The sequence below is a fragment of the Hypanus sabinus genome, chromosome 11 (genome assembly GCF_030144855.1).
Source record: "Hypanus sabinus isolate sHypSab1 chromosome 11, sHypSab1.hap1, whole genome shotgun sequence".
In the NCBI taxonomy this organism is placed as follows: domain Eukaryota; kingdom Metazoa; phylum Chordata; class Chondrichthyes; order Myliobatiformes; family Dasyatidae; genus Hypanus; species Hypanus sabinus.
The window spans coordinates 32,996,834-33,009,465 of record NC_082716.1 but is presented as its reverse complement, the minus strand read 5'-3'; the positions used below and the strand labels follow the sequence as shown (position 1 = coordinate 33,009,465).

Genomic DNA, 12,632 nt, shown 5'->3' with positions numbered 1-12,632 from the left:
GGCTTTCATTAACAGCGAAAAAGGGAACATGACCATGTTGAAGGCTGAGGGAGGAGCAGTGCCCCAATTGCCTTTATACAGGGGTCTGTGGGAGGAGCCACAGGAGTAGTCAGCTGGGGGTGCAGGGGGGGGGGAGGCGTCTCCAGACAGGTATACATAGTTTACTACAATTGGTGGGTGCGTTAGCTTAACAGTTAGCACAATGCTTTACAGCACACCAGCTGTACGCCAGCTAGGTATGACTCCCATTGTTGTCTATAAGGAGTTTACAGGTTCTCCTTGCAGACCTCGCGGGTTATCTCCAGTTGCTCTGGTTTCCAGGGTGTACAGTTAGGTTGGTGAGTTGTAGGCATGTAATGTCAGTGCTGGAAGCAAGGTGACACTTGCGGGCTGCCCAGAACTGTCCTCACTGATTTGATTTGATTTGATTTGACTCAAACAATGCATTACACTGTGAGCTTTGATGTACATGAGACCAATAATTTTTTTCCAGAAATTTGGAATGGTTAAGGAATATCTCTGCTTCATATATTGAATTCCTTTTGTTTTAATAGATTATTTAAAAAATTGCCACAAACTGGCCATCATAAGGTGGCCTCTGCTCAGAAGTAAATTACCTGGTGTTTGGCAAACACTTGACTTAAGAATAGACTGACTATCTTAGGAGTGGCCTTTTGTTTCACTAGTTAGAGGCATAATTGCCCTATTGGAATCAGCCAGGATGAGTCCTGTGAAGGGTCACGGCCCAAACATTGACTGTATCATTTTGCATAGATGCTGCCTGGCCTGCTGAGTTCCTCAGCATTTTGTGTGTGTTACTTGGATTTCCAGCATCTGCAGGTTTAAGATGAGTCATATTTTGTGATTTCTTTATTCTGATTCCACTCTCACTTTCAGATGAAGGTGTAAAAATGTCGGCTGAACAAATATATGATTAAGAATATATATAGACACAGCTGAAAATCAGGGCAGCTCACCTTCTGTGAAAACCACAGATGCTGGAAGTCCAAACTAAAAGCAGAAAGTGCTGGAAATACTTATTCGATCAAACTGCATCTGTGAAGTACTTCCAGCACTTTAATCATGGCTTGTATAAAGAATGCAGAATTGTACATTTCCCAGCCCATAGTTCTTTGAATGATTATTATTGCTGTTAATTATGCAGGAAGGTTTTTTTGTGTATTTTGTAAGTGCTCCTTCTGTTATAGCAAACACCAAGGGTATTGGAACATGATGTTTTTGCCCTTGTTCTGCTCTTCTTTACCCTTGGCATGTATTAACTTATTCATTTCAGGACCGTCATTTTTATTCATTCAAACCAGATGATTAAGGGTTGTTGGTGCGTTACAGGGTCAACAAAGCTGTTATGAAAACATAGTTGAGTTAATCATAGATTTTGTCTTTTAATTCAAACATGTAAGGGCTGAGTTCAGGTTTAACTAAACCAAGCACATAACTTGGAAGAAAATTGTTTTAATTTGCTTTGGCTAGTGTTTTTCTCATAAACATGATAGCTGTTCTGAACTATTTTAGTTTATGTATTGCCTGGTTATGTGATTGTGGTCAAATACTTTTTCACTTCATGAAATTACTTTTGCATCAAAAATTATGGTTATTTATAATTATTGTATCTTCCCGACTGGTTAAAAGTAAGCTACTGTAGCTGCAGTTTCTGTAAGCAACAAAATACCATGTAGTAATTCTACAATTTCCCTTCTAGTCAGTGATGTGGGTTGAGTGATGAAATGGTTCAGGTATCAGAGTCCTCAAATATCTATGGTACCTCACAGATTTATTTACCTGATTTCAATGGGATGGGAATCTAGTCCCTAGAATTTGCAGAGATCCACTCTGCTGGAATATTGGCCAGATCCTGATTACAGAAACTGACTCCTGTTGTACACGGAAATGCTGTGATAAATAATATTGGATCTCAGATCAATGAGCAGCATATGGGATCAACCAAGCACAATGTCCACGCCAAGGTGAAGCTGTACCAGAGCTGAGTACTGTCTACACTCTTGCACGATCTAGAATGCTGACATCTGGCAGAGAGCGAACTTGCCAAGTTGTCGTCATTCCACACCATGAATCTCCGGAAGATCCTTCATATTTTCTGGCCAAGAAAGACCTCCAACCACAGCCTGCTCCTTCAGTGTCACCAAGAGGACATGGCCACAATCATCATGGGGAAATGTTGGAGATGGATTGGACACGTGATGAGAAGAGAGGTTAACTCTATCATCAAAGCAGCACTTCATTGGACCCCTGAAGTGCGGAGGAAACACTGGAGACCAAAGGCAACTTGGCACCATACTGTAGAGGCAGAAATGAGGACTCTGAACCACACCTGGGGCACAATTGAGGAGATATCCAAGGGCAGACAGAGGTAGAGCCCCAAGCACCAGAGGCATAACAGGCAGTAAATAATTTTTTTAAATCTCAGTTTAAACGTGGGGATTATATATATCTCTTCCTATCATGATGTATTTGTGTTGTCAAATTATCACACAAAGATAAAATGAAATTTATTACTCAAACATGCATGCTAAAAATCAGTTATGGAACATGAATTACGGTGCTAATCTTAACCTTTAAGTGGAAATCAGTTAATTAATTTAACTCTGGGAAAAATGCAAATTAATTCTCAAGAAAATTTGTACAATTATTCACACCATTAGGTTTAGAATTAAATGGATTTAGGTGGAATGGAAAATTCCATGCAAGGGACAGAGACAAATAAATGAGGTCATAATACGGGAAAAAATTCAGAATGCCATCGGTGAGGATTTCGACATTAAGAAATAGCAAACTGTAATAAGGGACTGAATGCTTGCATCTATATTGTAGATTAAAGAGAAAAAGGCTCATTTTGAGGGTGCCAGCATTGAGAAGGTAGTGAAGAGGATTAAGAGGAGGTTTGTGAGAATGATTCTGGAAATGAAATGGTTATTGTAGGAGGAGCATCTGATGGCTCTAGGCCTGTACTCGCTGGTTTGGAAGGATGAGGGGGTATCTCATTGAAGCCTAATCAAATGTTGGAATGTCCATACAGTGTGGATGTGGAGAGGATGTTTCCTATAGTAGGGGAGTCTAGGACCTGAGAGCACAGCCTCAGAATAGAGGGATGCCCATTTAGAACAGAGATGAGGAAGAATTTCTTTAGCCAGAGGCTGGTGGATCTGTGGAATTTATTGCCACACACAGCTGTGGAGATCAGGTCACTGGGCATATTTAAGCAGAGGTTGGTTGATAGCTTCTTGATTAGTCAGGGTGTGAATGGTTATGGGGGAAGGCAGGAGAACAGGATTGAGAGAGAAAGTGAAGCAGCCATGATGAAATGACAGAGCAGACTTGTTGGGACTGAATGGCCTAATTCTGCTCCTATCCCTTCTGGTCTTATAGTCTTATAATGAGCTTCTGATGGTGATCCCCTCTGAACTTCCCTGTGCTGTTCCTGTCATAGTGTAACAATCCTGCAAGCACACAGACACAATCCAGACCACTGTTGCCTACTGTGTTCAAGTATGTGCCAGAACTCCATGGTGCCCAGTAATGACATCAAAGAAGAAAAATCTGTTCTGGATCTGCCAGATCCTCAGGTTTCAGAAGAAGTGGTGGGGTGGGGTACGGTGATCGGATTGTGAAGGATTTCTATAATATCAATCAGACTGTCTTAGCAATGCCGTAAGGAGATGGTTTGTACACAGCACAGAAACAGGCCCTGTAGCCCAGCTGGTCCATTCCCACCAAAATGGCATCTAAACTTGTCCCATAGCTTGTGTTTTCAGAAGAGGAACTTGCATCAGAATTATATCTGCCCTGGTGAGATGATATCAGCTGTGGAATTGTGGGCTTCAACAGAACATTACACAGCATCTGCGAGGGAGATTCTTTATACACCTTCTCTTCTTTAGAATTCATCTCAAAACATGACCTCTGCAATCTTGCATTTGCAGTAACAGGAATTAAGAATGAAAAGCCATTGAATGACCCCTGGACAAGCAAACATCAACATAAAAACTTAGAAATTAATACAACTATTAGAGATAAAAACCCAGTTTCCTAGTAAGTCCTTAAAATCTATCCCAGCTGAAGGATTACTTGCAGCCCATTGTTATGTTTTGTTCTCAGAGCATTTCTAAATTGCAACTTATGGTGAAATCTATGACTTAACATAATTTCAGGAGGGAGACGTTGTGTTGTGAAACATGTTTCATTGACAGAATGCTTTGACCAACATAGATCCCTTGTACAGTTTTGCTATAAGGCATATCATATCCAATTCCTTTTCTTAAAATAAAAAAAAAATCACTCCTTCAGTCACAGGAAATCTAAACAAGATACAAGAGAGCAGGCTCATGCAAATGATTTACTCTGACACCATCTGTTACAGATTACTATTTATTTGTCACAATATACAAGATATGAAAAGTACAAAATGCTAAGTATTTGAGACAGAGTCTGCAGAATCAATTTACTTTATTGAAGAATCCTGCTAAACCCTTCATTAATTGGAGGGGCAGGAGACTCAGTAAAGCCCTCCATTGTATATCTGAATCACTGGGACCGATTTGTTGGGGTAATTCTAACCCTGCCCTAGGAATCTAATCCATTACAACACAGTAAAGCTTCGTGAGATTTTAGCTCAAGATCTTCCTCTGAGATATTTGGAAATTCACAAAGGTAAAAAAAAAAGCTCAGGTGATTTCCAACAGCTGAAGAGTTGCTTTAAGTTGTTCACTGAATTGTAGATCCTTTCCAGGTTCCAAATGAGCAAGTGGGCATCCAACGGAATGGATTTGCTCACCGCTGCAGGGTTGCAGGCATCTTCTCCTGTGTGGCAACTGGGTTCATGGCAATAACATTGCATTTTGCAGAGAGATCTGAATGGTTGAGTTAAATGGTCTTACTACATGTTGCCCTTGGTTGGACTATATTTTTATTTAAATATACTGCTAGGTGGCCACAATTTGGGCCTGACACCTTGCAAGGGTGCACCCTGACATTGATCACTTACTCCAATCATGTGACCAGAAGATTTGCTCTAATCTATTGAGTTTGCAAAATAAATGCAGATATATAATGCCTTTCATGAAGCTCCATAATACCAATACACTCAGTGGCCAGTTTATTAGGTACACCTGCTTGCTAATTATTAGATAAACCTATACAACTGCAAATATCTATTCAGCCAATCATGTGGCAACAACTCAGTGCATAAAAGCATGCAGACATGGTCAAGAGGTTCAGTCAGTTGTTGAGACCAAACATCAAAATGGGCAAGAAATGCAAGCTTGACCTTGACCTTGGAATAATTACTGGTACCAGACAGGGTGGCTTGAGTATCTCAAAAACTGCTGATCTCCTGAGATTTTCATGCACTACAGTCCGTAGAGTTTACAAAGAATGGTGTAAGAAACAAATCACATCCAGTATATGGCAGCTCTGTGAGCAAAAACACCTTGTTAATGAGAGCAGTCAGAGGAGAATGGCCAGACTGTTTTAAGCTGACAGGAAGGCAGCAGTAACTCCAATAACCACACATTACAACAGTGGTTCCTTAAACTTGTCATGGTTGGATTGGTAGTGGGGATAAACTCCCACTACCTTTTAAATGCTCCCAAAGGTGTGCGTCTCCATTAGCGCTAACAACCAAGTCCAGCTCCTAGCCTTCACATGTGGCTTAGCTAGTGTTATGAACCCCGTAACTGGGTCACTTACCAGCAAAGATGGAGACATCTGTTGAAGTCTGATGATACTATTTTTAACAGTATTTGTTAGTAAAAATACACAAAAATAATATCAATGCAAATATACAGATAATATACGTCGTCAATACTAAATCTAAAAGTGCGGGTATAATAATAATCAATAAGAAATAAGCTCTATCGTTGTCTAGGGGATAATGCATTGTCCGATGGAAATATAAAGTTCACTCAGTTCATGCAGGCTGCAGCCATTGGGGACCGCTGTGTTGCAATGGTTGGAGAGAGAGAGAGAGAGAGATTTGGAGAAAAACTTGCCGGCTTTCCTTTTATGATTTCGATCTGTCAGGAGTCTCGTTGTCGTGGCCTTTCACTTGTGGCCTCTCCTTTAGCTAAACCGTTCTTCCGTGATGAGCCCGCCACCCTGGCAAGGGAGGACACACACCAGCTCTCACCGGCGTTTGCTATAAAACGCTGTCACGGGATTTCTAGCGTTTCTCCTGGTGCGTCTAAAGGGCTTGTTCCCCAGACCCCTTTTTTATCCCTACTCACGGGGTCTCAGATGTCAATCAGGTTGGGATGATGCAATCCCTCAACCAGACCACTCTGGTTGTCTCCGAGGGGTTTCACTGAATAGTACAGTACTCAATACACAATTCTGAATCCAAGAGACAATGGCCGTTATCAGTGGTTCCATTTCGCTGAGGCCAGGACACATTCCAAACCCTGTGTACTCTGCGTGTCTCTCTCTCTCATTTCCTGGGTCTCAGACCCGAATTAATAGCGATCTTGCGATTCTCAAAAAGGAGGGGTTGACTTTGTACCCTTCGGCCCCTCAGAGTTGCTTCACATTCATAACACTAGTAAGCCTGGTGGAACCATTTCTACTGACAGGAGGAGGGACAAAGGTAGATTACTGGTGTCTTAAAACAGTTGTTTCAGACAGATGGGCTCATGTGCCGTGGCTGGCAGCTCATCTAGGAGAAGGAAAACTCTAATCTCAAACCTCTGCTGCTTTGTGGCTATATCCACTTTTGGGGAAGGTTTTGGGAGTAAACCTCAAGGAAAAATCCAGAGCTGGAGTCTCTGAGGCTGGCCTGCTTTGAGTTCAAAGTTGACTGGCAACTTCTGTGACACCGCTGGTGCCAAACTGTATTGGTCTCTGCTGTTCCTTTGGATTCATCAGCTGCACAGAACGAGGGAGCCTACCGCATGGACAACAGCTTGCTTTCCATATCCTACTGCCTTGGCTTGCATACTAGCTTGTATATCACATAGACAGCTAGGACATAACATTCATGGTCAATGCTGATCAACAGAGGGCCTACTACAACAGTCGAGTACAGAACAGTATCTCTGAATGCACAACATGTTGAGCCTTGAAGAGGATGGGCTACAGCAGCAGAAGACCATGAACATACCCTCGAGGTATGTATTTTAGGCATAGTTGCTCTTTTGCTATAGGAAATGATGTAGTCATTTTGTGGAGAGTGGAGAACAATGCCTCACAAATGTAATGCAAAAATTGATAAAATCATTGCTTTCAGTAGTTGAGGTTTACATGTTTGTACGTGGAGAAATTCCTTGTTCGCCTTCAATAGATCATTCACATCCACTTGAAACTGAGTTCAATTATTCACCTGAAAAATGCGACCTCCAAAGGCACACCACAACTCTAGTACCAAAGCCAGAAAAGATTTGTGTACAGCTCTTGAATTGGGTGTGATCTCAATCTCCTGGCTCACAGGTCAGTGTGGCACCAATGAAGTATCTCAGACTGCATTCCAGAATTACAGACCCTTTGATTATTATACAGCAGAACATATACAAACTGTTAGGCCCAATACATGTGGGTCAAATGTAAGCATCATTCTAAGCACCATTCTAAGGAGACTAATAAATTCCTTTTGGGCTAATCAAGTACAGTTGGTAAAATACAAGAGAACATTAGAATGGTAAAATAAAATTAATTTAAATAAAAGATTCACAGTGAGCTGACAAGAATCTCTTATTTTACTTTCATCATCATGCCACCAAGAAGTGGAACAACTTTTTTTTCATGTTCTAAGAAGAATGGTTAAAGAGGTATTCCTATGAAACATTTAACATTTTAGGTTCTATGGATAGAATTATATTATCCATTGAAGTTAGGAACATTTGTAAATTAACTTAAAATTAAATTGTTTCACATTACATACTCTTCACAACTAGCTATTAGAACAGCAGAAAATGCATACAGATTTCTGAAAAAGTTAATCTAATTCGCTCTACATCAGTTGAATTCCAATACTTATGTTCTGACAACATACACATTATACATACAAGAACCCCAAGCTACATTGGTATTGGCAATGGTGGTTTCCATTGCTTAACTGAGAAATTGTGAAGAACAACTATCCTAATGTGATGGTTCAGCTTTACCTGTTTAAAAAAAAAGCAAAAGAACCTAGAATCATGGACACCTAACTTAGGAAGTAAAAAAGAAACCTTATTGAATTTCTAAGTGAAAAGAATACTCTATTAGAAGTTCAAAATGGTGTATTCATGGCCACTGAAAATGTTGGTCTTCTGGACATCATCAAACATGCAAATGGATATTGTTGTAACTGGGTGGAGGGATGCTATTGGCGGCTGATGTTAGAGAGCCTGGTCTAAGTTCTTCCTTCTGCAAAGTCTGAATTTGCTCCCTCTGTGGGAGTGCACTGTTAGATGGGACGTGTGAGCAGGGTAGAAGTTGAATCCTGCCAGTGCCTGTTAACTTTTCATATGATGGAGGCAGAGCTGGGTCTTCAGATGCCACTGGAATCAGAAGGCTGTTAGTTGGCATCATCATCACTGATGTGCAGTTGAGTTCCTCACAAAGCGGGCTGTACAAACAGGCTTGTAGGTTATTAGGATCACTAGAAAAAGAAAGAGCAATAAATATTCAAGACAAAAATTTAAATTTCACCTGAAATACATTAATGATATAAGCATGTGTACAATGCTTAGGTACGCATGCAATTCTTCAAAAGATGATGCCTCAAAAAGGCAGCTAGGAATCATCAAGGAATCGCTCCCCCCAGGGCATACCCTCTTCTCATTGCTACCTTCAGGCAAGAGGTACAGGAGCCTGAAGGCAAACAGTCAACATTTTAGGAACAGCTTCTTACCTGCAACCATCATATTTCTTGACCATGAACCAATGAACACTACTTCACTATATCTGCTTTCTTTATTATATGATTTATTTTATTTGTATATATATATATATATGTGTGTGTGTGTGTGTGTATAATTTTATTGTAATTTATAGTCCATTTTATATATTAAACTATACTGCTGTCACAAAACAACAAATTAATGAACAACAAATTTCACAATATATATAAGTGATAATAAACCTGATTCTGATTCTGAGGTACATATTTGAGCAGAATATTGGAAGAATGTTGGACTCTTCTTAAAAAATACTTGTCTAATTCCTATTTTCAGAACAAATGTCATAAACTCTTGCCTTTAAAAATTAGTGATATCAATTACCTAAAATAATTAGTTACCCTTCTGTTCTACTAAAGTAAAAGTTTTTAAAAAATCAAAATTGAGGCACTAGGTTACTCAACATTAAAGCACAATGTGCAATTTCCAGCAAAATGTGAATGTGGCCAAATACATGGATGCAAGCTTTGATCTAAATAGGTAAAATGAGCATTTTATCTATTACTATGACATCAGAAAATCTTTTTGGAACTTGGAGACATTCAATTTTTGTTTACATTTATCATACTTCCTCTGCAAATAATAAAATATAATAGATTTTCTTTACTTTCTGAAGTAGCTCCAAGTTCAAAGTAAGTTTATTATCAAATTATGTTTATGCCACCATCTACTACAGTGAGATTCATTTTCTTGCAGTTATTCACAGTAGAACAAAGAAATACAATAGAGTCACTGAAAAACTACACAATAAAAAGATGGACAAACAAGTAATGTGCAAAAGAAGACAACCTGTGCTAATACAATACATAAACAGATAGCTAGAAAATAATGCTGAGAGCATGAGTTGTATAGTCCTTGAAAGTGAGTCCATAGTTGTGTAATAGTTCAGAGATGAGGTGATTAAAGTTATCTATGCTAGTTCAGGAGCTTGATAGTTGAAGGGCAATAACGTTTCCTGAACCTGGTGGTGTGGGACCTAGGGCTCCTATATCTCCTTCTTGATGTTAGCAGCATGGATGGTGGCTATTTTATAATTTTAGCATTTATTCGACCTATCACCATTATATTGTAAAGTAGCATTTTAGTCGCAACTCCTTTGATGGTGACTTCTATTTATCATTCTTTGGTGTCATTCTTTCTTTTTTGCACAGCTCCAATCATCATCGACTATGTTTGAAAAATAGTGTCTCAAAAATAATGCCTAATCAACTTAATGGAATTTGTTCCTTATACTAAACTAGTCTGCTGTTTGTCCTACCTGTGCCTATAGTTGGCTCTCTGTTCCATGGTGTTGGGATATGAGGTTGATCTATTCCATTGCCTGTATCCACTGGACATTTGCCTGTTCACTTTTACAAACCATAGGAAGCCAAAAAGAGGCAAGAATCCTCCAATCAAACAGAACATAAAAGACAGTAATCTCAGCAGTGGGCTCAAGGAGGTTTGGTGGATGATAGTGTCCGCTTTTTCATTGACTGAGATTCCTGGACTTGTTGCAAGAGCTGTTTTGTTATCACTCCACCAGGCAAAACAAACAGCTGCAGACATAAGAAGAACACCTCCTCCAATTGAGAGTCTACTGCGTAGTCGGGTGCACGCCATTTAGTTTGGGTACAAAGTTGGAAGTCCAGTTGAAGAAGACATCTGACATGGGCTGAGAAGTCTCTTGTTTAGTTTTTAGAAAAGCCATGGCCCAATCCCTGAAGACATCCTTGCAAACAGAGGAAGTGAAACAGTAATGACATCACTCTTGATAAAGTGATAACAAATAACACAGCAATAATCAGATTTCATTTTACAAAATGATGAGAAATTATCATAAAGCACAAAAAATATAAAAATGAGGAAATATCACTGTAGCTCACATTTAACCCAATTCACTGTGGGTACTTGCGACATTTTCATTCCTTATTGAAAATCAATATCTTAACACACAAGATGTGACTTTTGAAAAACTACGTTTTAGTTGCCCAAAATCGACATCAGGTAAGCACAGCAAGAATGTGCAAGTGTTCTATATGTTAAAGAAAAATAATATATCTTACATAGATGATAAAATAAAAGTTCTTCTGCAGTAACTACACCCCCCATGACTACTTGAAACGGAGCTGACATTGCTCAAGATTTGAAAGACATTAATGGCATTAATGGCATACCTGAGCAGTCAGCGATGGGACCGTTGCTCTTAATATATGTAAATGACTTGATCTTGGGTACAGGCCACAACATCAAAATCTGCATATGACAAAACAATTGGCAGCAAGATTAACTGTAAAGAAATTCATGTGGCTTCAGGAGTATACAGGAGTATATGGGAAAATACAGGCATTAGGAACAAGGCCATTCTACCTTGTACCTGACTCAAAATTGAGATAGACTATAATCCATTCCTCAAGTTAATCTACTCACTTTTTCTACAAATTTCTGAAGAACTTTACCTCTCAAAATCTATCAGTTGCATCCCAGAGTGGACATGGAGAGGATTAGGGGATGTCTAGGACCAGGGGACAGAGCCTCAAAGCACAAAGGTGTCCTTTTAGAATAGAGATGAGGAAGAATATCTTCAGCCAGGGGTTGGTGAATCTGTGGAATTCATTGCCTCAGATAGCGGTGGAGGTTAAGTCATTGAATATATTTAAAGTGGAGGTTAATAGGTTCTTGATTAGTGTCGAGGTTATGGGGAAAACGCAGGAAAATGTGGTGAAGAGGGATAATATGTCAGCCTTGATGGAATGGCAGAGCAGACTTGATTGGCCAAATGGCTTAATTCTGCTTCTATGCCTTATGGTTTCATGGTCTTGATGGTTCCAGTTCTTATTGTACCAGATTTTAGAGGATGGAGGGGTAGAGAGTTCTGGATATTTGTGCAAAGATGTTTTCAGAAATTACTAACAGCCTAACTCTTACTTTCAGATTATAACTGTAATATTTTAGAATATGACACTTGCTGCAAGCTTAAATATTACTTTAAGGTTGATGGATTGTTATCACCTTAAGGAGTATGGTACATGATTAATCACTGCATCACCATTGTACTATGCTTTCACTGTTGCCATAGCTACAAATCAAAGCTGTAGCAATACTCTCAGGGTGGTAATGAAGAACAAGGAGGAAGGCATTCCCATGAATTGTATATTTTTCATATTTGTATATTTTGTAAGTTCTCCTGAATTGCTGTGGTTTCAAAACCAAGGAAATCTTCAGCATGTGGGACTTTTAAAGTTCTTGAGCCAGAGAGGATAACTTCATTCAAATTCACTCACCCCATCACTGAACTGTTCCCACAACCTGTGGACTCTCTTTAAAGGACTCTTCATTTCTTCTTCCAGGTATTTATTGCTTATTCATCTATCTATCTATCTATCTATTTATTTATTATCTCTCTTTTAGTTGCACAGCTGTTGTCTTTTGCACATTAGTTGTTTGTCTGTTCTGAATGTGGCCTTTCATTGATTCTATTGACTTGTATTTAATGTGAATTCTTGCAAGAAAATGAGTGTCAGGATTGTATACGGTGACATATCTGTACTTTGATAATAACTTTACTTTGAAATTTGAACCTTTGTCATTTTAACATTCCCTTTGTAAAAATTGTGAAATGTTACTACTGATTAGATGGATTCTGTTAATCCTACTGACATAAAATCCTACTGACATTTGTTGAGAGTAGACATATAAAACACCATGGTGAAAATATTAACATTCCTTGACAAATATGTCTAGGAA

The 12,632-nt window shown here is 39.2% G+C and overlaps 1 protein-coding gene across 2 annotated transcripts; it reads right to left on the bottom strand.

Annotated features, from left to right (window-relative positions):
* Positions 1-7,636: 7,636 nt before the first annotated feature.
* Positions 7,637-11,019, bottom strand: LOC132401555 (transmembrane protein 61-like). Of its 2 annotated transcripts, XM_059983576.1 has the most exons (3): positions 10,952-11,019; positions 10,165-10,617; positions 7,637-8,608 (listed from the first exon to the last, which is right to left on the bottom strand). In XM_059983576.1, exons 2-3 carry the CDS (start codon positions 10,506-10,508, stop codon positions 8,287-8,289), a joined length of 666 nt encoding a protein of 221 aa, XP_059839559.1. In that variant the 5' UTR covers positions 10,509-10,617; positions 10,952-11,019; the 3' UTR covers positions 7,637-8,286. The 2 variants fall into 2 exon arrangements, with proteins under 2 accessions (XP_059839559.1, XP_059839560.1); XM_059983577.1 differs by lacking the exon at positions 10,952-11,019 and having other exon boundaries at positions 10,165-10,911.
* Positions 11,020-12,632: the final 1,613 nt, after the last annotated feature.

Coding starts and splice junctions, on each gene's coding strand:
- LOC132401555 (XM_059983576.1), bottom strand. CDS start 10,508: ATGGCGTGCACCCGACTACGCAGTAGACTCTCAATTGGAGGAGGTGTT. Junction 8,609..10,164: donor AGAGCCAACTATAGGCACAG/GTAGGACAAACA, acceptor TTCTTTTTCTAG/TGATCCTAATAACCTACAAG.